Here is a 22755-nt window from a genome sequence, read left to right as displayed (position 1 = left end):
CTCGATAAATCTTATAAAATTATTTTAGGGTGTTTGAGCACTATTATTTAATTATTAAATGATTCGGAGATCGTTTTTATTCCGAAAAATGTTCAAAAATTCATATTAAATCAACCGTTCGTCTGTTTAATATGAAACGAACGCGTACAGACTCAGAAAAATATTCCGCTTTCATTAAAAATACTTTCGAGACCCAAATCATTTTGTTTCAAAAGGTCGTTTGTTTTACAAGTTATTCCGAGTCGATTATTTATCGATAAATCATATTTTTGACCTGATTTCAGTTTTAAACGTATCGAGTCGACCCTTTTGATGAACCGAGTCATATGTGATATGAATTATGTGATATATGAGTTATGTGCTTATGTGTTATGTGAATTAGGTGTGTATGTGGATCAAGGGTCCTATGTTTGTCTGTTATATTTATGTAAGGGTCATAAGAATCTTGTGTTGGACTGTTTCTTTTATGTGCGGGCTATCGTATGGGTAGACGATAGGCTTTTGACGCGTAGTTCGTCTAGTGATTATCGATTAGACGATTAAAGTTTTATATTTTAATTATAGATGCGGATCTCTTGAGTTGATCGGGACAAGACGTTGGATAAAGAATGAGATGGAATGGTATTGGGTAACTGACTTCTAGTAATCGCAGGAGCAGCATATCAGTAAAGTGTTGGAAGGGAAGACGATGATGTTTTGAGACAGAATGTCAGAATTGATGCGTTATTGCGAGTATGCTAACTGCTAAAACCCAAAGGCAAGTACATTAACCTCACTTATCATTCAAGTGACGTTTATTTCGATTCATATTATGCAAGTACCCCTGACTTCACTTATCATTCAAGTGACGTTTATTTTGAATTATATTATGCAAGTATTGTTTTCCCTATTCTCTGTTCGGAATAGATAAATGTTTTACATATCGCTGAATTAAATAATTCTGTTTATGCAAATACTCATCTGTTATTCTCTATTCAGAATAGTCAAGTGATTTTACTTATCCAATTTCTGGATTTACAAATGTTTTGGATTTTGAGAAAAGTGATTTGGTTGCGAATATTCCTACCCAAGAATTGGGGGAATAAAATTATTTCGGGTGTCGGTTATTATGACCCCATTTCAATAAAAGGTTTTAAGATTGGATCATAATTGCGTAAGTGACCGGGACGGACGGTCCAGCGGAGGGCTATTTCTAAGTGCCATATGAAATATTATGACACCATTTTGCCACAGGCTAGTTATGCCTTTTATTTGAGTACTAGTGATTTTGGGGTCACGTTTCTACGAATCATGACCTTGTGCTATCACACGGGCTGATCAGCATGTGATAGTACGTCCGTCGGAGAATGATCATAATCTAAATTATCATATCATTTTTGATATTCATAGAATAAATGATTTATCAACTGTTTCTGTTTTGGAATAATGGTAAAGTGCGGTTTTGATTCAGATTGTGATTTATGCTGATACTTACGTTGTTGTTAAATATCAAAGGTGGTATTAGTATAGATGAATGATGTTGACTTCAGTATGGAATGTTGTGAGCATCAAAGTTCGTATTGATATCTAATTTGATATGACAATAAAATAAGTATTAATATCAAGAGTTGAGTTTTGGGTAAAGTTTTATGATTCATTCCATGATCATTGTTTCATGTTATTGTGGTTTACGATATTTCCGTAAACACTGTTTTTACGAGTTTTATTCTCGTCAAGATTCAAAGTATTGCTGAAGCATGTCGCTCAAGAATATCAAAATGGTTTTGAATACAATTAGGGAATCAATTCTGGGGTTCCTCAACTAAAATTTTATGATTCAGCAACTATGATTTTTAAAAATGTTCTGCTCTAATGCAGATGTCGGTTTTATATCAAACGACCCTATATATATTATAATGAACTTGCTGAGCATTTCTTTCGCTCATACTTGCCTGTTTTTAAATTTAACCTCCAGTGAGGATTAGTTGCGCTGCTTAGCTGCGAAATTCGAGGAAGCAAAGAAGAAGCTCTTGGAAGGTGGTTGGTCCAGGGTTTGCGGACTAGTGTAAGTTTTATTGTGTAAAGTTATTTATATTAGATTATATTATAGTTGTATATTTTATTTGGGCCTAGTATACTTCATTTCGAAGTCATACTAGCGGGTTTAATTGTGAGTTGGAATTTATTGAAAAGAGTTTTAAAAGAAAGTGAGAAAAAATTATTTGTGGAATTTGGATATCTTGTTTCTAGAACTGTAACCTTAAAAGATCTTGGATTAGTTTGGGGTCATTTATGATAATTATCTTCCGCTGGCATTTGTTTATTAATTAAACAGGTTGATTTAGATTGAGGTTTCATAGTGACGACCAAATCCTCTGACCCCGGATTTGGGGGCGTTACACACCGCATACGATGATCAGTCATAATACGGAAAATAGTAACCTTTTCTACTAGTAGAAGGACGACACCTTCGTATCCCCGTTATCACCCTTGCCGCATACGAGCTATGTGTCTCATTTTGGGTATACACACATTTCGCAGGTCCTTAGGTACATATAATACTGTCTCCCACAGTACTGGTAGTCTCCCTAATACACGAAGTACTGGATCTCTACCCCTCCCTTGTCCTTTAAGAAATCCTATCATATCCCAAGAACTCGTATTCCTCGAGTTCCCAAAGCATTTAACTTATTGATAGGCACAACTCATGTTGCTAGTATATATATATATATGTACTTTCGAGAATTTTTGAGGGAAGTACTAAGATAATGTGAGTTGACCGTTGTCAACAGAAAATAAATGAGGGGGAGTTTCTTTTGAAACTATAGTCAAAATATATAAGGTATGTCGAGATAATATTCTTCGACGATCTGAAAGTATTAGTATGATTTTCTGAAACTCGGAAAATATTTTAAAATAGGTTTTATGATTTTTAAATGATATTAAATCATTTAATAAATACTGAATAATTAAATAATTAAATCTCGAATAGTTCTTCTTTAAAAGAATATTTGAAATATTATTCCTCAACTAATTTATGTTTAAGTAATTAAATTAATCTTTAATAAATATAAAATAAGTGAGCTTGAAATAAACAATAGTTGGAGAATACATCTCCTATATTAAATGAATATCTGAAATAATATTCATTGTTCGAGTAATTAAATATAGTTGAGTGAATATCATCTTTGAAAATCATTTTAAATAAATTCGAGGTATTTAATACTTCGCAAGTGGACATCGAGTCCCTTGGAATAAAATAAGTACGGACTTTTAATCGTCCAAAACAATTCCAGGATGATTCCCGGGATTTTTACTTTGTAAAAGCTGACAAACTCTCCGTCTTACAACTTATACGTCACGCTCTACTATAGCATTAATATTCTTAAATAAAATCCCTCCAGAATACTTTCGGGTTTTCATCAAATTATACTGACTGATCCTCGGTCTAAAATATACACCTCATATATACAATACTACTCTCTAGCGTTATCGATTGAAATTCGATAATATTCTTATACCGAAATCATTAACATATCGTATGATATTATATATCACAGTCCGTAAAAAATTGTAATACAAAATCATGCATATATCGCAAATATTTGAAAACAAACACAACACAACAGTTTTAAAAAGGTAAGGTTTGAAAACTTGCCTGGAGTCCAAGATACGTTTCCCGACTTCCTCTCGTTCCGGGTTTTCTAATCAACAAATATCATAATCTTAATCAGCATTCTTACTCTCATCACCAACTTATATTCTAGTAATATGTTCAATAATTCATAATTTTCAATATTCGACCGACTCGAAATAAGTATCAATCATTGGTCGAAATGGACGGTCAAAGTAGTCTTCTAGAGTTGACTTTACCGAATGTTACTATTACGCGACTCGCACTCTATCATTTTTAATAAATCGTAAAATAAAATTTTAATACGAAACCACCTCAAGGAGCTTCTTGAATGCTTGCAATATTTATCATAAAAGTTTCATTTCGATAAAAAGAATATAATTAGCTTAAAATCATTTTAAAAGTTCGGTCATCTACGGAGTTTTACTATTCATACATCTTCCACTAAAATGTTGATTTCTCTCAAACCGTTAACTCAATTGACGCACCATTTTCGCGTGCACTATCTAGACAAAATTTAGAACACATTATTTGAAAATAGTTTTCTGGGCAGAGGGATAAAATCCCGAAGAAGCAATTTCTAACAGGGGGTTGTTTTTGATGTTCGTACTCCGCGCGACCTCGGCTCCGACATTTTTATAAAATTGAAAAAAACAATATTTTTAGTTGAGATTTATATGGAAATTAATAAACTCTATTTATTACTCTCTATTAAAATTTCATGATCTTTAAATATTTGTAAGTCAATCATTTCTATTTACAAAATTTGTAATTTGTAGTAGTTTTTGTCGCGTAAATCACTTTTACTAAAACGGTCATAACTTTTGATCCGTAAATTGAAGTCAAGAGATTCAAGCGCTTAAACGATCCTCATAACATTTTCTATCATAATGATAATGGCCCAGCAGAAATTACTTGTTTTTCGCATCAAGTCTCACTTTTCAAGAAACTACAGTTTATACATTCAGGAAATTCTTCAGAAACTTAAGTTGAGTTTTGTTCGTTTTAACGAGGTTACGAGTATAATCCGAGTTTCGTTTACGTCTTAAATCATTATACCACCCTCAACAATCATCAAATTATAATCTCAACACTAACTCCCCTCAAGAACATTATGTTCTTGAGGCAACAATAATCAACCTTAAAACTAATTAACTAAACATTAAGATAATATCAAATCAATCATCAAAACCATACTTATATCCAAGATCCTTACTTTTCTTGAAACTTAAAACTTAAACAAAGTTTGGATGAAGGTTTATACCTTTCTTGGTAGCTTGGGAGGTTCTCTTCTTTATGGTTGAACCTTGGGAGAGATTGGTTGTGCTTAAGGATCCTAAATCAAGCCATGAAAATCAAGAAAACAAAAAGAGATTTTCGGAGTTACTATTCACCACCAATTTTGAGCAAGGATTTGACTATGCTATACTAATCCAATGGCCATGAAATTTTGAAAGTACCTTGTACATGATACGAGGATTCTTTGGTTAAAATTTGGTGATTTTTAAATGAGTAGAACATGAAATGAATTTTTCTTTCCATGGTGTTCTTGAAATCAGCATTGTGTTTTGAAGAGAGAGAGAGAGAGAGAGAGAGAGAGTTTTGTTGCTTCTTGGAAATGCTTCTCTTGGAAGATTTGTGAGATATGATTTAGTATATATCCTAGTACTACTAAATCCATGAATATCTTGGCTAGCATCCTAGGTTTGCAAGCTATTCTACTTAATTTAGACTTTAGGTTTACTATTACTAGCCTTTAAGTTATCATTTTCTATTTAGCTAGGTTTCTATTTGGTTACTTGACCATGGTTAGTTTCTTACTCTAGTTAGCTTGTATAGTTATCTTGGTTTGATACGTTTATTTTTTCGTTTACGCGTTCGCTCGGTCGCTTATTTTTTCATAATAAATTCTCGTAAACGGTTCGCGGTGTAAATCCTTTTTTATACGTTCTTTATGTTTTGAAGTATCGTACTTGGATTTGAATTTGTAGGATTTTAAATTTATAATTATATTGTGATTCTCGTAATCCTTGATGGTTCATAGATACGGTTGTTTTTCAAAGTTTGTTTTCTTCGAAAACTAATAGTGTTTACATACACTCATTTGGTACGTATAATCACAATATCAACTCGGAATCTTAAATTAAAAACTCGTATATGGTGTGGTCACAAAAGTTTTTATTAAACCGCAAGGTTACCATTCATAAAGGTCTTTTACCGATGTCAAAAATTTGGGTTCTTACAGTTTGTGTTAGAAGGGAAGGCAAAAAATGGCTGGGGGGAGAATCAATTATGAAAATTTGGTTAAGGCGGGGAAGAAAAGGGGAGGTAGCGTGACAATTTTTAAAATGAGTTTTAGACATCGCTTTAGGACTAGAGTGATGTAGCCGTATTTCAAAAAAATAAAAAAATTGAGAATAAACAACAGTTACATCTTTAACTGATGTCTATAAACTCTTTAACATTGTTTAAAAACCAAGTGATGTTAAAACTTCTTTTAACATCGGTGGCATTTCCAACCGATGTTAAAAGGGTGGTATCTATTGCTCTGTTTCTTGTAGTGCTTTCTCAGAATCAGCTTTTCATTCATCTTGGTGATTTACAACATGGATTATATATTGTGCATCATGTTAAATCTAGTTCTGCATCTCAATTTTTCACCAACAAAGTTGTTTGTCTCTCCATATCAGCTGAAGCAAAACTGTGGCATTTGAGGCTTAGACATTTGTCCTTTCAGCAACTTGAAATCATTCAACCTAGTTGTTCTATTAAGAATTGTACAAAAGTAGATTCTTTCTGTCATATTTGTCTTTTAGCTAAACATCACAAGAAGTCTTGTTCACATAGTTCAATCAAGACTACTGCCATTTTCCAGCTTATCCATGTTGATATTTGGGGCCCTTATAGGGTTAAAATCACAATGGATGTACTCAGTTTGTTACTATTGTAGACGATTATAGCTGATATACTTGGATTCATTTGATCAAATATAAATCAGATGTTGTTTCTGTTCTGACTCAATTTCTTAACTATGTTGAGACTCAATTCCATACTTCTGTTGGTTGTGTTAGAAGTGATAATGTAATGGAACTCAGTGAAGGTGCCATGAACAAGTTGTACCAGGCTAAAGGAATTATACATCAGACTACTTGCAGTTACACACCACAACAAAATGATGTAGTTGAATGCAAGCATAGAAATCTACTAGACACTGCCCGGTCTCTTGCTTTTCAATCTCGTTTACCTAATTGTTATTGGGGAGAGTGTATATTATATGCTTGTTATTTATGTAACCGGATGCCCCTTCATAATATTAACAATGATACACTCTTTCAAAGACTATACAACAAACCTCTTTATCTTGATAATTTTTTAGGATTTTTGGCTTCCTCTGTTATGTTTCTAATAACAAACCTAATCGTTCTAAATTTGATCCTAAAGCCTCCCCTTGTGTTTTCATTGGCTACCCTCCACATACTAAAGGATACAAGATTCTTGATTTTAAAACTAAAAAGATTTTTATTTCTTGAAATCTTAATTTTTATGAGCATCATTTTCCCTAGCACATTATGTCAACACCTTCTGATTCTCAATATAATACGGCTATTTTCTTGCCTAGTGTTACTTCCACTAAATCATTTTATTCTTATGATATATCAAATGATATTTTTTCTAACACTAATCCTAGTGATTCTACTCAAAATGATGGTAACCATGACCGTTCTTCCACCACATTATCACCAGATAATTCTGTTTCTGAAAACACTCAATCTGATAATTCATCTGATATTTCTTCTCAAAATGCCACTGTTGTTCCTTTAAGGCAATATACCAGGGTCAGAAAGGCTCCTTCTTATTTGAATTCTTATCAGTGTCATTTGACACATCTTGAAAGTCTCAATGTATCACCTCATTGGTGTAATTTAGTTCCCTATGACGCTTTTCCATCTACACACAAAGCTTTTCTTTCACACACTAGCTCTATTGTTGAACCTAGAAATTATATCGAGGCTTCTACACATCCTCTGTGCCTAGAAGCTATTAATAAGGAATTAAAAGCCTTAGCAGATAATCACACTTGGGCTTTAGTTGATTTTCCCCCGCGCAAGAAAGCGATTGGTAATAAATTGGTTTTTAAGGTCAAGCTCAATTCTGATGGTTCTTTAGAATGATACAAAGCTCTTTTAGTTGCAAAGGGCTTCAATCAAAAGCATGGTATTGATTACGATGAAACGTTTTCACATGTTGTAAAGATGATAAAAATCCGGTGTTTGATTGCTCTGGTAGCTAGCAGAAAATGGAAACTGTTCCATTTGGTTGTTAATAATGCGTTCTTGCACGGTAATTTAAAGGAACAAGTTTATATGAAGGTTCCTGATGGTGTGCCTCATCTACCTAACCAAGTTTGTCGTTTAAAGAAGTCTTTATATGGCCTTAAACAGGCATCCCGAGAATGGTTTTTTAAGCTTTTACGGGAGTTGCTTTTACAAGGTTATACCCAATCCAAAAATGATTACAACTTGTTCACTAAATTCGCTAGAGGCAAGATCACTATTGTTGTTGTTTATATCGATGGCATTATCGTCACAAGTGATAATTTGGTGAAAATTGATGAGCTTAAATCTCATCTTCATCGGGCATTCAGTATTTAAGACTTAGGCGAGTTTCATTATTTCTTAGGACTTGAAGTTGGATATGAATCTGAGGGTATAGTGTTAACACAATGCAAGTTTACTACTGAGTTGCTTCAAGATTGTTCTTTGGATATTACTTGTTTTGTTGTTACTCCCCTTCCTCTTCATCTGAAGCATAACATGTCTGATGATGATTTAATTTCTGATCCTGAAATGTATAGGTCACTAGTAAGTAAGCTCAATTATCTTACCAACACCCATCATGACTTATCATATGTTGTTCAAACGTTGAGTCAATTTATGCAACACTCTCGTTCCACTCATTTGGCTGCTCTTACTCATACACTGCGTTATGTTGCACAATCTACTGGCCAAGGTATTTTGCTTAAAGTCTCAGATACTTTAACTGTCCAGGCTTTCTCAGATTCCGATTGTGCTTCTTTCCATGACACTAGACGTTCCATTACAAGTTACGTTGTTCTATTTGGCAATTCCCCAGGAAGTCTAAGAAGCAGGGTACTGTTTCACGATCATTTTATGAATCCGAGTATCGTGACATGGCTGCCACTGCTTCTGAGGTTACTTAGTTGGTTCGTCTTTTAACTGAACTTGGCCTCACTAGTTTAACTCTGATTACTCTTCATTGCGATAATCAATCAGCACTTTACATAGCTAAGAATCCCGTCTTTCACGAGCGTACCAAACATATAGAATTTGATTGTCATTTTACGCGTGAAAAGGTGTTAGAAGGGCTCCTACAATTATCATATCTTCCTACTACTCACAAACTTGCCGATGTGCTTACAAAGGTCCTTCAATCTCCTCATTTTAAAGAGCGACTCAGTAAGTTGGGTATGTCTTCTAGATCCTCCAACTTGAGGGGGAATATTGGCTATATTGATTCCATCACATATGCCATCCATATCATTAGCATCATTTCTATTTCTATCATTTCTTTTCCAGCTGGCACATCCCGCACACACATTGTATATAAGTTCTCAGTTAGTCTCAGAGTTAGTTACATCAATTACTCTCTTTCTTTTCCTCTGTCTTTTTGTAATCTATCTTCATAATAATATGTAAATATCAAATCTTATAGTTACCAGTTGAATGGCGTTCTTGAATCTCATCTTTTACCATTGATACTGCTCATATTAAAGTGAAGATAAACCCGTCAATTAAGCGGTATCAATTTTAATTTTGTTGTTTTATCTTTTTTTATACCATTAAATTCTTTCGATACATATATTTTAAATATGATATATTATTTAATTTTAAATAAGATCTTTACTATTTTAATTTAATGCCAGTTAGTAATATTTAATTTATTGAAAAACATTGAATTATTATTTAATTGGTTAAATTATATTTTACTAATTATGTACTTTTTTATAAAAATCTTATTTTTAAATAATACAAAAATTTAATTTCAATGTACTATATATACTTACATGTAAATGTAATTTTCGAATCAAAATTGATCCGTCAATTATATTTAAAATTAAATATAATATCATCAATCCCGTCATTCCAAACTCACACGGCCTTTTGAACCAAAAGGATCCCAAAATGTTAAGATATAAGTAACTTATGTACATTATTTTAAAATATTACGAGGCGGGGCCGGGCAAAGGGGCAAGCGTATTATTTCCTGAAGATAGACAAGCATCAACCCCCTTCATAGAAACACATATGATATATATGACCAGATACATGCATAAGGAACAAATATTCTACAGCTTTCTGCTATCAAAAATACAGGTAAGCCCACATTTCTTCTAAAAAACATCGTGAAAATTCAGTGCCAGTGGCCACCTTTTGTATCAAGAATTTTAGAAAATATTTATTGACAGTGATCTAACATTTTTATTTTTGTATATCTTTTTTTGTTAAATCAAGCTGTTTTCACAGGGAAATTAAAAAGATTCTGTTAAAAGTAAGTGCTAGATGTTATATATCTTGAATTGTTTGTTTATCTTGTTGTATTATATCAAGCTATGTACCTTGTGTGTTTATGTGATGTTAACTAGCTTTTGATTACTCATGATTAAAAGAATGCTGATTTTTTATCAGGATTTTATGTGCTTATTAGGTGAATTTGGGGGTTAAAATTCAGGAAGAATCCTACTGAGTCCTAGAGATTTGGGGCTAAGAGAATTTATCACTGAATTTTTGATTAATTAATTTAGTGACTTGGAAGACAGCAGGGAGTTTAGGCACTGCCCTGATTTTGCATCTTCTTATATATCAACTCAAGTCTCACATCAAAGAGTCAAAGCTAAGATTTCTTTTAACATAACTATGTAATTAAGAAAATTATTTAACTCTGGCCATATAACTTCTTTGTCAACTAATATTGTAGTTTACCTGTTAGTGTGTTTTGACTAATGTACGTAATCATTGATGATCTTCGGGTTCGTTCTTGACATTGTTAATTTAGTTTAAGTTTCCTGTCAGACCCTATATTTTGCTTCTAGTCTTTATAGTATAAACCTTCTGCTAAACAGACAATTACAATTGTCTTAATTTTACACTATTCAAGTGTGGAATGTTGTTGATCATGATTAATGATAATCAACCATTTGCACACCTTTGTAAATTGTGTGTTGGAAAATTGGGCTTAGAGGAATTTCTGTAAACATTTAAAGAGAAAATTAGTGTAGTTCTTGCTAAATTTGTTTCAGTAAATCTTCAGTTATCTTCTTTCCAGATGCGCTGAACAGTACGCATGATTTTAAATGCTTCACTTTTTCACAGATCACATTAGTTATGGGTCCCTGTAAGATTAAGTGGACTGTTGAAGAGGAAGACGATATGAGAGCTGGAATAGCCAAGCATGGTGCCGGTAAATGGCGGGTTATTCTCAAAGACCCCCAGTTCGGAAGTGTCTTGCGTAGGCGCTCAAATGTGGACCTCAAGGTACGATGAACCTTGCACACCTTCTTTCATTGCTGATAAAAAACTTTACTCACAGTTTGAATATGAACAGTAATAACAATCGGGAAGCTAATGCCCATACTATTATAGATACCGTTGGCAAAATAATATATGCAAGCCTTTCTTGGTGTCCTTCCTTTTCTCCGATTTTTTCAAACAAATATTGTTAGGACTTTCAGGACAAGTGGAGAAATATGCAAATCATAACGAATGGCCAGCCTCGAAACAGATGCAAGCCTGTACCAAAGAAAATGGAGGAGACCAGCCGAAGCTGTGGTAAATTTGTGGCTCTTACTAGTGAGGGCTCTGATGAAGATGAAATCGCTGAACCCGAGCCACCATCCTTATTTAAAGAAGCATCACATGAGCGTGTTTTTGAAAAGCTAACAAGGTTTTCGTTGGAAGATACAAGAACTGTTCCATTTGATGGAAAACTCATCGAGGTAATTAATCTTTTTTGGTTAGAAGGGGGAAATAAAGCAGTTTCTATAATTTATTTCTCTGCTGCAATCTGGTCTTTCTGCCTTTATTCTTTAAGCTTGTTCAATTCACATAGAGGGTTAATATAAAGATAAGATATATACTTTAGAGTATTGGTAAAATCAACAAGCATATTAACTTTTTAAGCCAATATGAAGATAGACTTTTTAAGTCATTTGATGAGTTTTGTTTCTCATTGACTTCATTGTGAAGTTCCAACTTTGAGATGTTATTCCTCTAATCATAAGCTTGATTTACTTGAGAGGGTTACTGAAAAGATCAGATACACATACGATTATTGTTGATTTTCTGATATCGACAAGCATATTAACTTCTTAAGTCAAATATGCTCTCATTGTTTGTTGTTGGCTTTATTGTGAAGTTTCTATTCTTAAGTTGTAAATTATAAAGATTTTAAAGAAAACAAATTTAGGGTTTAGTTTCATCTATATATAATTAGGAAACATATCTATTGATAAACTCGATTTCTGAAGGGACTTGGTCAATGCTTGATGATCATAAGTTGTGTCATATATGTTCATAGTAAGGTATCACTGTCCATTACAGTAAAAAGTAAAAATTAATTTGAAAGTACTGCTCATGGGTTTTCAATCAGGTCGTATACATAAAATATTTTGCTACTATAGTTGGTGTTTTATGATGTGTGGCTGTTGTTACTTGATCTTGAATCAGTAGAAAGTAGACACCTTGTTGTGCATTAATGATTCGTATCTTTTGGTGTTACTCTTTTAGAGTTTCCATTATTTCATTGTCTGCTATAATGAAATTGAATTTTCTATTTTTTGTTCTTCATATACCAAGCAAGTATCAACTTTCTATATCTATGTACATTTAGTTTGTGGATATGATAGGTACGGAAGTTATCTGTTTGATCTTCTTTGAGATTCTTTGGTTTTATTTGCTTTATCTTCTTTTCTGGACACTTACTATTGTTCTCATTAATTTCATCGCGATAAGTTTGACGGATACCTGTGACTCCATGCTCCTTATATAAGCTCTTTGTGGTGAGAACTATTGAATTTTCTAGTACAAATTACACTTACTTTTTTGATAAATTCTAATCTGATCAGTAGAGTGTGTCATGTACTAATCTCAATTCTTCACTCATTACCTTTTCTTAGTTTTCCTGTTTTAACCAAAAAGCATGATCTTGAAGAAGTTCAATGTGCAAATGAGTGAAGAGATTAAGTTTTTTGTCTGAGTACTATGATCCCTTGAAGTACAGTGGTATACAAATATGTATGTACATGCATGCTAATGTATTACCGATTTTGTACTACAAAAAAACTGTTTGCTAGTCTGTGGGCTGATTTTTATGAATAACTATGCTGAGCCTACAGCATCATGTAAATTTTAGAGCATCAGTATATACTGCATTAGTCTCAACTTCTATTGATATAAACTCTAAGATTTTATGATTAATCTTAGTTCTAATGGATATCTTCATAGTGCAGATATATGTGTTTGAAGGTCTCGCTAAAGCTTATTGTCGATTTTGATTATCTATTAAATTATGACCAGATAAGTTGCGTATTATAGGTTTAGATCCATTAAACCAAAAATGTTCAAGTGAAGTATGGATTATGTTTTAGGCCCTAGCAAATTATAAATACATATATCACTAACAAGTAGAGCATCACAGGATTTCTTGAGGCTTATCCTTATGAAAAAAGACCGAGTTTTCTAATCAGTAATATTTAATAAGTAAATCTCACATGTGCAGCAAGGAATGGAGTATGATTCAGCATACTCATACAGCCTACGGAGCGAAGTTAATGCAGAGCTGATAAGTATAGGGCTGATGAGCCCTGAGGATATTGTTGCTGCTGTTGTAGAAGCAGTTAAGGAGGCTGAAGCTGCTATGGCAGAGGCTGAAGAGGCGGAAAAGGAAGCTGTAGAGGCTGAAAATACCGCAGAACAATTAAAAGCTTACAGTGAAAAATTAGAAAAGGAAATAAGGGAAAAGAAGGCTAGGCCTGGTAATATATCATTCATTCTAATGCTTTCTGCGGTCCAATTTTACTTTTTGTTCTAAATATCTCCCTTTCAAAAATTTAAGTCGTTTTCGATCAAATATGATTATATTAACTTCTTCAGATCCACCCTTACTCTCTCTCTCTCTCTAAATAAGTTTTTTTTCTGCTAAAACTGTTTTTGAGTTTTTAAAATTATATAACAAGTTACTGCAGAAGTGATAGGAACATTCTATTACAAGCTTCAGAATATTGATTCTATGTTTCAACTTATTGTTTATTGAACAAACGCAGGTTATGCAGTACCTAAAAGAGGAAAAAAAGGTCGCAGCAAGCGCTGAACTTCTGGTTGCTGCTGGCTTTTGCAAATCATCACTATTAAATATAGGTGGTTCTGTAATGTTGGATTAATATATCAATTACTGGGCTTGTTTTTCTTACTTTAGAATTTGATGATAATGCAAATATAATGCATTGCAGGTGTAGAAATGAGAACTAGAAGATATTATTTTCTGTAATCCATCTGAATCTGTTTTACAAACTTAACAAACTTATGAAGAAGAAGAATAGAGTCTTATACACACTGCTACCACTTTTCATTACTACCACTTTTGTCACTTTCTCAATGACTATATATATATACTGCAAATTGTGTCCACAGAAACTGTAACAGAATGCTGAGCTGGGCATTAGCTGGCAGAGATGAAGTCAGAGATTGTTGAGAATGATTCAAAATTATTTGAATTGTTTTCTTGAATATTTGTTGATTAGTTTGTTAGGTGTTTTTCAAATAATTAGTAGATAAGATAAATTCTAGTTTTTAGGAGTTTTAGTTTTTTTTAGTGTATAAAAACACACGTTGGTTATCAGAAATTAGATAGAAGTATGTATCTCATTTTATTCACTACTTCTCTATATTTTTCTCTCTTTCTTTTATTAGTCTAAACACCAACAGTGGTATCATGAGCCTTATTGATCTTAAGGGTCTGTGATATAACATAGCCATGTCTTCAAATCAAACACCAAATCTTTCTCCTCCATTTTTTAGTGGTGAAAATTATCAAGTATGGGATGTTAAAATGAAAACTCATTTGAAAGATTTGGGTTTATGGACATGGGTGAAAAGTGAGAGGGAGATACAACCTCTTACAGACAATCCTATTCTAAATCAAATCAAGTTTCACGAAAATGAGTCAAGTAAGGGTCTAAGGGCTTTATCAATTATTCATACGGCCGTGTTAGAATCGATTTTCACAAGAATTATAGCTTGTGAAACAGGAAAAGAGGCTTGGGACAAACTAAAAGAATTGTATGAGGGCAACGCAAGAATAAAGAGGATGCAAGTTTTAAATCTCAAAAGGGATTTTGAGACTTTAGCCATGAAAGAAAAAGACACTATACAAGATTATTATAAAAATTTGATGGGTGTTGTTAACAAAATGCGGCTGATTAGAGAAGATGTGCCTGATAGCAAAATTGTAGAGAAGATGTTTGTGAGTTTGCCTGAAAGGTTTGAGTCAAATCTTTCATCTCTTGAAGATTCAAAAGTTATAAGTGAACTATCATTATCCGAGCTAATTAATTCTCTGCAAGCTCAAGAACAAAGAAGAGCGATGAGAAACAAGGAAACTGAAAATGCGGTGGAAGGAGCTTTTTTGGCAAAAACTCAAAAGCAAAAAATAAAATTTACTCAATGTGGTCATTGTAAGAAGAATGGACATGAAGAAAAATAATATTGGAACAAGGAAAGACCTAAATGCTTTAAATGCAAGAGGTTTGGACATGTGCAGAAGTATTGTAGAGTCAAGACGGAAGAAAGTGTCAATAAGACACAAGTATTTGATGAAGAACTATTTTGATATTGGAGAGAAGTGCTCCAATGTGTACGTTGGTGAGAAGTACATCAACATGAAACTGTGGAGAGAAGGGCTCCCAAATGAAACTGTGGAGAGAAGGGCTCCCAAATGAAACTGTGGAGAGAAGGGCTCCAACAACAATGGTGATGGTGGGAAGTACAGCATCATCGAATTAATTTTTAGAATTTTGAATTATGAGGGAGTGTTGAGAATAATTCAAAATTATTTGAATTGTTTTCTTGAATATTTGTTGATTAGTTTGTTAGGTGTTTTTCAAATAATTAGTAGATAAGATAATAACTAGTTTTTAGGAGTTTTAGTTTTTTTTAGTGTATAAAATCACACGTTGGTTATCAGAAATTAGATAGAAGTATGTATCTCATTTCATTCACTACTTCTCTATATTTTTCTCTCTTTCTTTTATTAGTCTAAACACCAACAGAGATGAGGTGGCTAGAGTAATGGCTGAACGTATAGGACCAACACCCCCCCTCAAGTTAGGTATTGTAGGAGACTGAGGATCATGAAATCCTAACTTGGAAAGAAGCTCTTTGAAATATAGAGAAGGCAAAATCTTAGTAAACACATCAGCAAGTTGACAATGAGTAGGTAAATACGTGAGTTGAATTAAGCCCTTCATAACTTTGTCCCTTGTAAAATGACAGTCAATCTCAAAATGCTTCGTACGTTCATGAAATACAGGATTTTTAGCTATATGTAGTGCGGACTGATTGTCAAAGTGAAGAGTAACCGGCGTAAGACCTGAAACACCCAATTCCACCAATAAACGAATAAGCCAAGTGACCTCAGAAGAAGCAGTTGTCGTTGCCCTGTATTCATCCTCGGAAGAGGACTTAGAAATGGTACTTTGTTTCTTCGATTTCCAAGAAACTGGTGAATTTCCTAATAGAAGAACATATCCTGTAATAGATTTCCTTGAATTAGAACAAGCAGCTCAATCAAAATCAGTAAAAGCCTGAAGCTTTATGTCAGTATTTGCTTTAAGCAGAATACCCTGACCAACAGTATGTGCCACATATCGAAGAGTGTGTGTTAAAGCAGCAAAATGAGTAGTACAAGGACTGTGCATAAACTGACTAAGAGACTGCACAGTATAGGCTAAATCAGGATGAGTAGTTGTTAAGAAATTTAATTTTCCATCTAGAGACCTATAGTCATCAGAATTTGACAAAGAATCACCTTCACCAGCTGAAAGTTTCATATTTAAAGGCAATGGAGTCGTAGCCTTCTTGGTAAGATCAAGAGCACTATTGTCAAGTAGCTCATGAGTAAACTTCTTTTGACTCAAAAATATACCAGTAGAGAGATAGCTGACCTCTATGCAAAGAAAGTAATTTAATCTGCCAAGGTCTTTAATACCAAAAGTCTGATGCAAAAAAACTTTAAGTTCAGAAATAGCTTCATGATCAGTACCTGTCAAGATAACATCATCTATATATACTGCCGCAATGCAGATTAAACCAGCAGTGCTTCTGATATAGAGACTATAATCATTTTTTGACTGAACAAAACCTTGAAGAATAAGGGTATGAGTCAATTTGGAATGCCACTCTCTAGAAGCCTGCTTAAGCCCATAAATTAATTTTCTGAGTCTGCAAACCTTACTAAAAGGATTAGGAACACCATCTGGCACTTTCATATACACTTCCTCGGATAGATCACCATGTAAAAATGCATTGTTCACATCGAGTTGATGAACAAACCAATCAGAAGAAGCAGCAACAGCTAGAATATACCTAATAGTAGCCATTTAAACCACAGGAGAGAAAGTCTAATCAATACCATATTTTTGGTTAAAACCCTTGGCTACTAAACGGGCCTTGCATCTGCTTTAAGTTTAACTTTATATACCCATTTAGAACCAATTGCCTTTTTTCCTTTAGGTAAATCAGTCAATTTCCAAGTATTGTTAGCAGATAAAGCTACTAATTCTTTGTTCATTGCTTCAATCCAAAGAGGATGTTGTGAAGCTTCTGAATAAGAGGAAGGTTCAATTATATCACATATCTTAGAGATAATACATTTCTTCTCACAAGGAAGGTCAGAAAACTGTACTAGATTACACCAGTGATTAGACAGCAAAACTGTATTGCAGTAAAAATCTTTTAAGTATCCAGGAGGCTTATGATATCTGGTTGATTGTCTTAAAGAAGGCAGATGAGTATCCAGAACAGAAGTATTGATATCATGCACTAAAGAAGGGTCAGTCGAAGAAATACTATTAGTATCATGAGTATTTGAAGAATTAGGAGTATTTGAGAGATCAATGTAAGAATTCAAAGTTGGACTGTTAGTATCAACTGAACTAGCGTTTCCATCAGAACAAGGAAACATTTACTCATGATTAATGATAGATGAAAAAGGAGTGACAGAAGAAAGATAAATGACTGTTGGATAAGATGAAGCGGAAGTTTCATTTTGAAATAAGAAGGGAAAATGTTTTTTAAAGAATGTGACATCTCTGGAAGTAGTCACTTTGTTTGTAGCAATGCCTAAAACCTTTTATCCTTTAATATGTATTAGGAATATCCTAAAAATACCCCAGGAACAGCTCGAGGATGAAATTTGGTTCTGTGGACAGTTAGAGTGTTAACAAAACATAAGCAACCAAATGTTCTAAGATGGTCTAATTCTGGAGGTTGATTAAAAAGTTTGAAATAAGGAAAGTGATTATTGATACTAGCTAATGGCATTTGATTAATCAAATAGGTTGCACAAAGAATACACTCATCCCAATATCGAAGAGGTACTTTAGACTGGTAAGATAAAGCTCGAGCAGTTTCAAGCAAGTGTTTGTGCTTTCTTTCTACTACCCCATTCTGTTGGGGTGTGTATGCACAACTTTGTTGATGAAGAATACCTTGCTTTTGACAGAAAACTTGCAAATCACCTTCACAAAACTCCTTTGCATTGTCAGATCTTATACTTTGAATCTTAGTTTTGAACTGAGTTTCAACATAGGCAGCAAATTTCAACAAAACAAAAATAACCTCAGATTTAGGTTTTAACAAATGAACACAAGTAAATCGGTTGTAAGCATCAACCACAGTTAAAAACTGATTACAACCATTTGGAGTTTTTGTTTGATATGGTCCCCAGATATCTAAATGGATCAATTCAAATACACCTTTTGTTTTGATACAACTACAAGAAAAAGACTTTCTAGTCTGTCTTGCTGCAGGACAAACTTGACAGATGAATTGATTGGCACAATTTTTGGTATCACATTGTGGATTTACTAGCTTGAGATGAGAAAATGGTTTATGCCACATCCTTAGATGCCATAACTGGGCTTCTTCAACTATTGTGCAACATATTTGTGACTCGGTTTCTTCAGGTTCAGTATGATATAATCCATTGTGAAGACTACCAAGAAGCATTTGATTCCTCTGTGAAAGGCCCTGAACATAACACTTGTCATGAATGAAAACTACTTGACAACTCAAATCCTTACATAACCTCTTAACCGAAATCAGATTGAAATAAAACTCAGGAACATAAAGTACATTATATAAAATGATGTCATTATTTAGAGATATTTTTCTTATATGAGTTATCTGAACTTTTCTCCCATCTGGAACAGTAATAAACTTATTGCTACCAGTAACTGATTTGTAATCTTTAAATAGATCAATATTAGAGCAAATATGATATGTTGCCCCACTGTCTATAATCCAATCTTTATCATATTTAGACATAAGACATATATTTCCTGCTAGAAGAGCATGAGTGTTCTAAGAGTCCTCATTTTGCTTGACAGAAGAAAAACCAGATTGCTGACGTTTGTTTAACATTTCCAGAAATTGATTGTACTGAGCAGCAGAAAAAGTGGTGGAGGATGAGCCTTCTTCTTTAATCAAATCAGCTTGAATTGTAGCAGCAACCTTCTTATCCCTGTTAGATTTGAACCCTGGTGGAATCTTGCAATGAGTGCGGAAATATTGAGGTTTTCTCCCAGGAGCACCTGCCTGAACTCCTTTTGTAGTTTTGTTAGGTACAAACTGATTCTTGTTAAACATACTTTGTGGCTTAAAATTCTTGAAATTTTTCTTCTTTGAAAAACAGGCTAAAGATTCAGTTTGACTTGTCACAGATGATAACTCCTTGTGTATTTCTTCTTGAGCAAAGAGCCTATAAGCATTAGCGATGTTAGGCATAGGATATTGCATCAATATATTCCCTCTCACAGATGCAAATTCTTCATTTAGTTTCATTATAAATTGAATCATTCTTTGATCTTGCTGCATCTGATAAACCCTATGTTCCAGATTACATGTGCATTTCAAACAGGTACAAGTAGGAAACGGATTTGCATCATTGACTGCATCCCAAATCATTTTAATTTTAGTGAAGAATTCAGATATATTATTAGAACCTTGACTCAATTCAGCTAACTGCTGCTCCAGTGAATACACTTGTGTCATGGATGTATAGCCAAACCTTTCCTCTAGTTCAATCCAAATTTCACGCGCACTTTTGAGAAACATAACACTTTTAGCTATCACATCATCCATATTGAACAACAACCAAGCACACACTAGATCATTACACCTTTCCCAGGCTTTATACTCAACTGTAGTTGGTTCAGGCTTGCTTATAATACCATCAACAAAATCGATTTTAATCTTAGCTAATAGACTTAGCATCATCGAACATTTCCAGTTATTGAATCCAGTATCATTGAATTTGACGGATACTAACTGAGTAGTATTAGAATCAGAAGGATGAATGAAATAAACACGGGTAGGATCCTTATTAGGTGGTAAACACGGTCTAGATCTAGTTTCAGACATAGTGAATCGAGTAATGAATTGATTTATTTTTGAAGATTGGTGAATTAACAACAAATCATTGCTTAGATTGAAGAGAATCAGAATATACTGGTCTAATCACAAAATTAACAATAAATCGTTGCTTAAATTGAAGAGAATCAAAATATACTGATCTAATCACAATTTTGATGAAGAAAATTAATGAATTAACGATAGATCGTTCCCAAATTCTATAAACAACTAATATGCACACACAAAACATTTATACATCTCAACCAATATCAACAAAACACTAATCGTTACTAATCGCAAAGCTTGAAATCAGAAATTATTATGAACAATGAAATTGCTAGGAAATATCGATGACGACGAATCGAATAAATCGACGATCTATATAATGAAGAATTGAAGACAAGAACAAGATCACCTGAAAAGAACACCGATTAACTGTTGATTTTGATTGAAATCATGCTCTGATACCATGATGATAATGCAAATATAATGCATTGAAGGTGTAGAAATGAGAACTAGAAGATATTATTTTCTATAATCCATCTGAATCTGTTTTACAAACTTAACAAACTTATGAAGAAGAAGAATAGAGTCTTATACACACTACTACCACTTTTGTCACTTTTTCAATGACTATATATACTGCAAATTGTGTCCACAGAATTTATAACAGAATGTTGAGCTGTAGTTAGCTGAGCTGGGCATTAGCTGGCAGAGATGAGGTCAGAGATGAGGTGGCTAGAGTAATGGTTGAACGTATAGGACCAACAGAATTTGCATACATGGATATGCCGAAGGAAATGAAAGACTTAGGTTTTACAGAATTATTTCTACAGTGACTGAGTTTATATTATCGGTTTCGCTAAACTGTGAACACTTGGAAATAATTCTACCAGTATGTTGTTATTTCAAATTAATGTGAAAAATGAAAATTGTATTGAATGAATAAAATGTACAGATTGTTTTGAGTTATATACAAGTTTACAAGAACAAACTTTTAGGCGGGAAGTAACTAACTCTCAACTAGATTAAATGTCTAATCTACCCTTAACTAATTTCTAACTTAACCACTATCTATCTTATGCAGTCTAATACCCTCCTTCAAATTGGCAGGTCTGAACATGTTTCGAACTCCCAATTTGCTCAATAAATACGTTAGTCTTGCAGCTATCAAAGGTTTAGTAAGTAGATCAGCTGGTTGCTGTTTGGTAGACAAGTACACAGGTTACACCAGCCCTTCCTTGACTTTATCTCTGATGAAATGGCATTCCAGCTCGATATGCTTTGTCCTCTTATGAAGAACTAGATTTTCAGCTATGTGAATTGCAGATGTATAATCACAATACAAAGGAACTGGTGTAGGAATCTTGAAATATATTTCTTTGAATAGATTGTACAACCAAGTGACTTCACATAGTATAGTTTCCAAAGCTCTGTATTCCGCCTCTGCAGAAGATCTTGCTATTGTATTCTGCTTTTTGCATTTCCATGAAATAAGTGAATCTCCTAACATGACACAATATCCAGACAATGATCTTCTAGTCATAGGACATGTAGCCCAATCAGCATCACAAAAAGCTTTCAATTTTAATGGACTTTTAGCTGATAAAAACATACCTTGGCCAGGATTACCCTTTATGTACCTTACTAATTTCAGTGCAGCCTTCCAATGAACATCTGTTGGTGCAGCCATAAACTGACTCAATATATGCACTGGATAAGAAATGTATGGTCTGGTAATTGTCAAATAAATCAACTGCCTAACCAATCTTCTGTATTGCATAGCATCAGGAAAAGATGTTCCAGAATCATACTGGAGATTATGTTGAGCTTCCATGGTTATAGCACTTGGATTTGCAGCTAACAGACCTGTATTCTCCAGCAAATTCATTGCATACTTCCTTTGATGTATATATATGCCTTCTGAAGACCTTGTTATTTCAAGTCCAAGAAAATAGTTCAAGTGTCCTAAATCTTTCAGTTTGAACTTAGAAGCAAGAAACTCTTTTATCTTTCCAATTTGCTTGACATAAGAACCAGCCAGTATTATGTCATCAGCATAAACCAGCAATACTGTAACTGAAGTAACTGAATGTAGATAAAATATAGAAGCATCTCCCCTTGATTGTGTAAAGCCAAATTGGATAACAGCATCAGAAAGCTTATCAAACCACTGACAGGATTAGTGCCAACAAAAGAAGCAGGAATAGGCACACCTGGAGGCAATCTCATGTACACTTCTTCATGAAGATCTCCATTTAAAAAAGCATTGGTAATGTCCAACTGATTAATATGCCAGTTTTGAATAGCAGCAATGGATAGTACCATTCTGACAGTGGCCATTTTAGCTACTGGTGGAAAGGTTTGAAAATAATCCACTCCTGCAGTCTGTGTAAAACCTTGAGCCACCAATCTGGCTTTATATCTTTCCAAAGT

General features: G+C 33.7%; 3 protein-coding genes across 5 annotated transcripts; 2 read left to right on the top strand and 1 right to left on the bottom strand.

Moving 5' to 3' along the window:
• Positions 1–9881: 9881 nt before the first annotated feature.
• LOC141661577 (single myb histone 6-like) lies at positions 9882–14288 on the top strand. 3 transcript variants are annotated; one of them, XM_074468587.1, is made up of 6 exons: positions 9908–10008; positions 10147–10183; positions 11005–11166; positions 11364–11627; positions 13409–13664; positions 13953–14286. In XM_074468587.1, the coding sequence occupies exons 3-6, from the start codon at positions 11017–11019 to the stop codon at positions 13997–13999; spliced, it is 717 nt and encodes a 238-aa protein (XP_074324688.1). In that variant the 5' UTR covers positions 9908–10008; positions 10147–10183; positions 11005–11016; the 3' UTR covers positions 14000–14286. The 3 variants fall into 3 exon arrangements, with proteins under 3 accessions (XP_074324686.1, XP_074324688.1, XP_074324687.1); XM_074468585.1 differs by lacking the exon at positions 10147–10183 and having other exon boundaries at positions 9882–10008; positions 13953–14288; XM_074468586.1 differs by lacking the exon at positions 9908–10008 and having other exon boundaries at positions 10034–10183.
• Positions 14289–14662: 374 nt separating this feature from the next.
• LOC141659715 (uncharacterized) lies at positions 14663–15391 on the top strand. The gene has a single exon (XM_074466643.1). It carries the CDS (start codon positions 14663–14665, stop codon positions 15389–15391), a length of 729 nt encoding a protein of 242 aa, XP_074322744.1.
• A 3878-nt stretch (positions 15392–19269) lies between these two features.
• Positions 19270–20328, bottom strand: LOC141659714 (uncharacterized). The gene has a single exon (XM_074466640.1). It carries the CDS (start codon positions 20326–20328, stop codon positions 19270–19272), a length of 1059 nt encoding a protein of 352 aa, XP_074322741.1.
• Between the last annotated feature and the right edge of the window lie 2427 nt (positions 20329–22755).

This window comes from Apium graveolens, chromosome 5 (assembly GCF_009905375.1).
Source record: "Apium graveolens cultivar Ventura chromosome 5, ASM990537v1, whole genome shotgun sequence".
NCBI classification, from domain to species: Eukaryota; Viridiplantae; Streptophyta; class Magnoliopsida; order Apiales; family Apiaceae; genus Apium; species Apium graveolens.
Note: the sequence above shows the minus strand (reverse complement) of the source record. Positions and strands in the feature narration are given on the sequence as shown.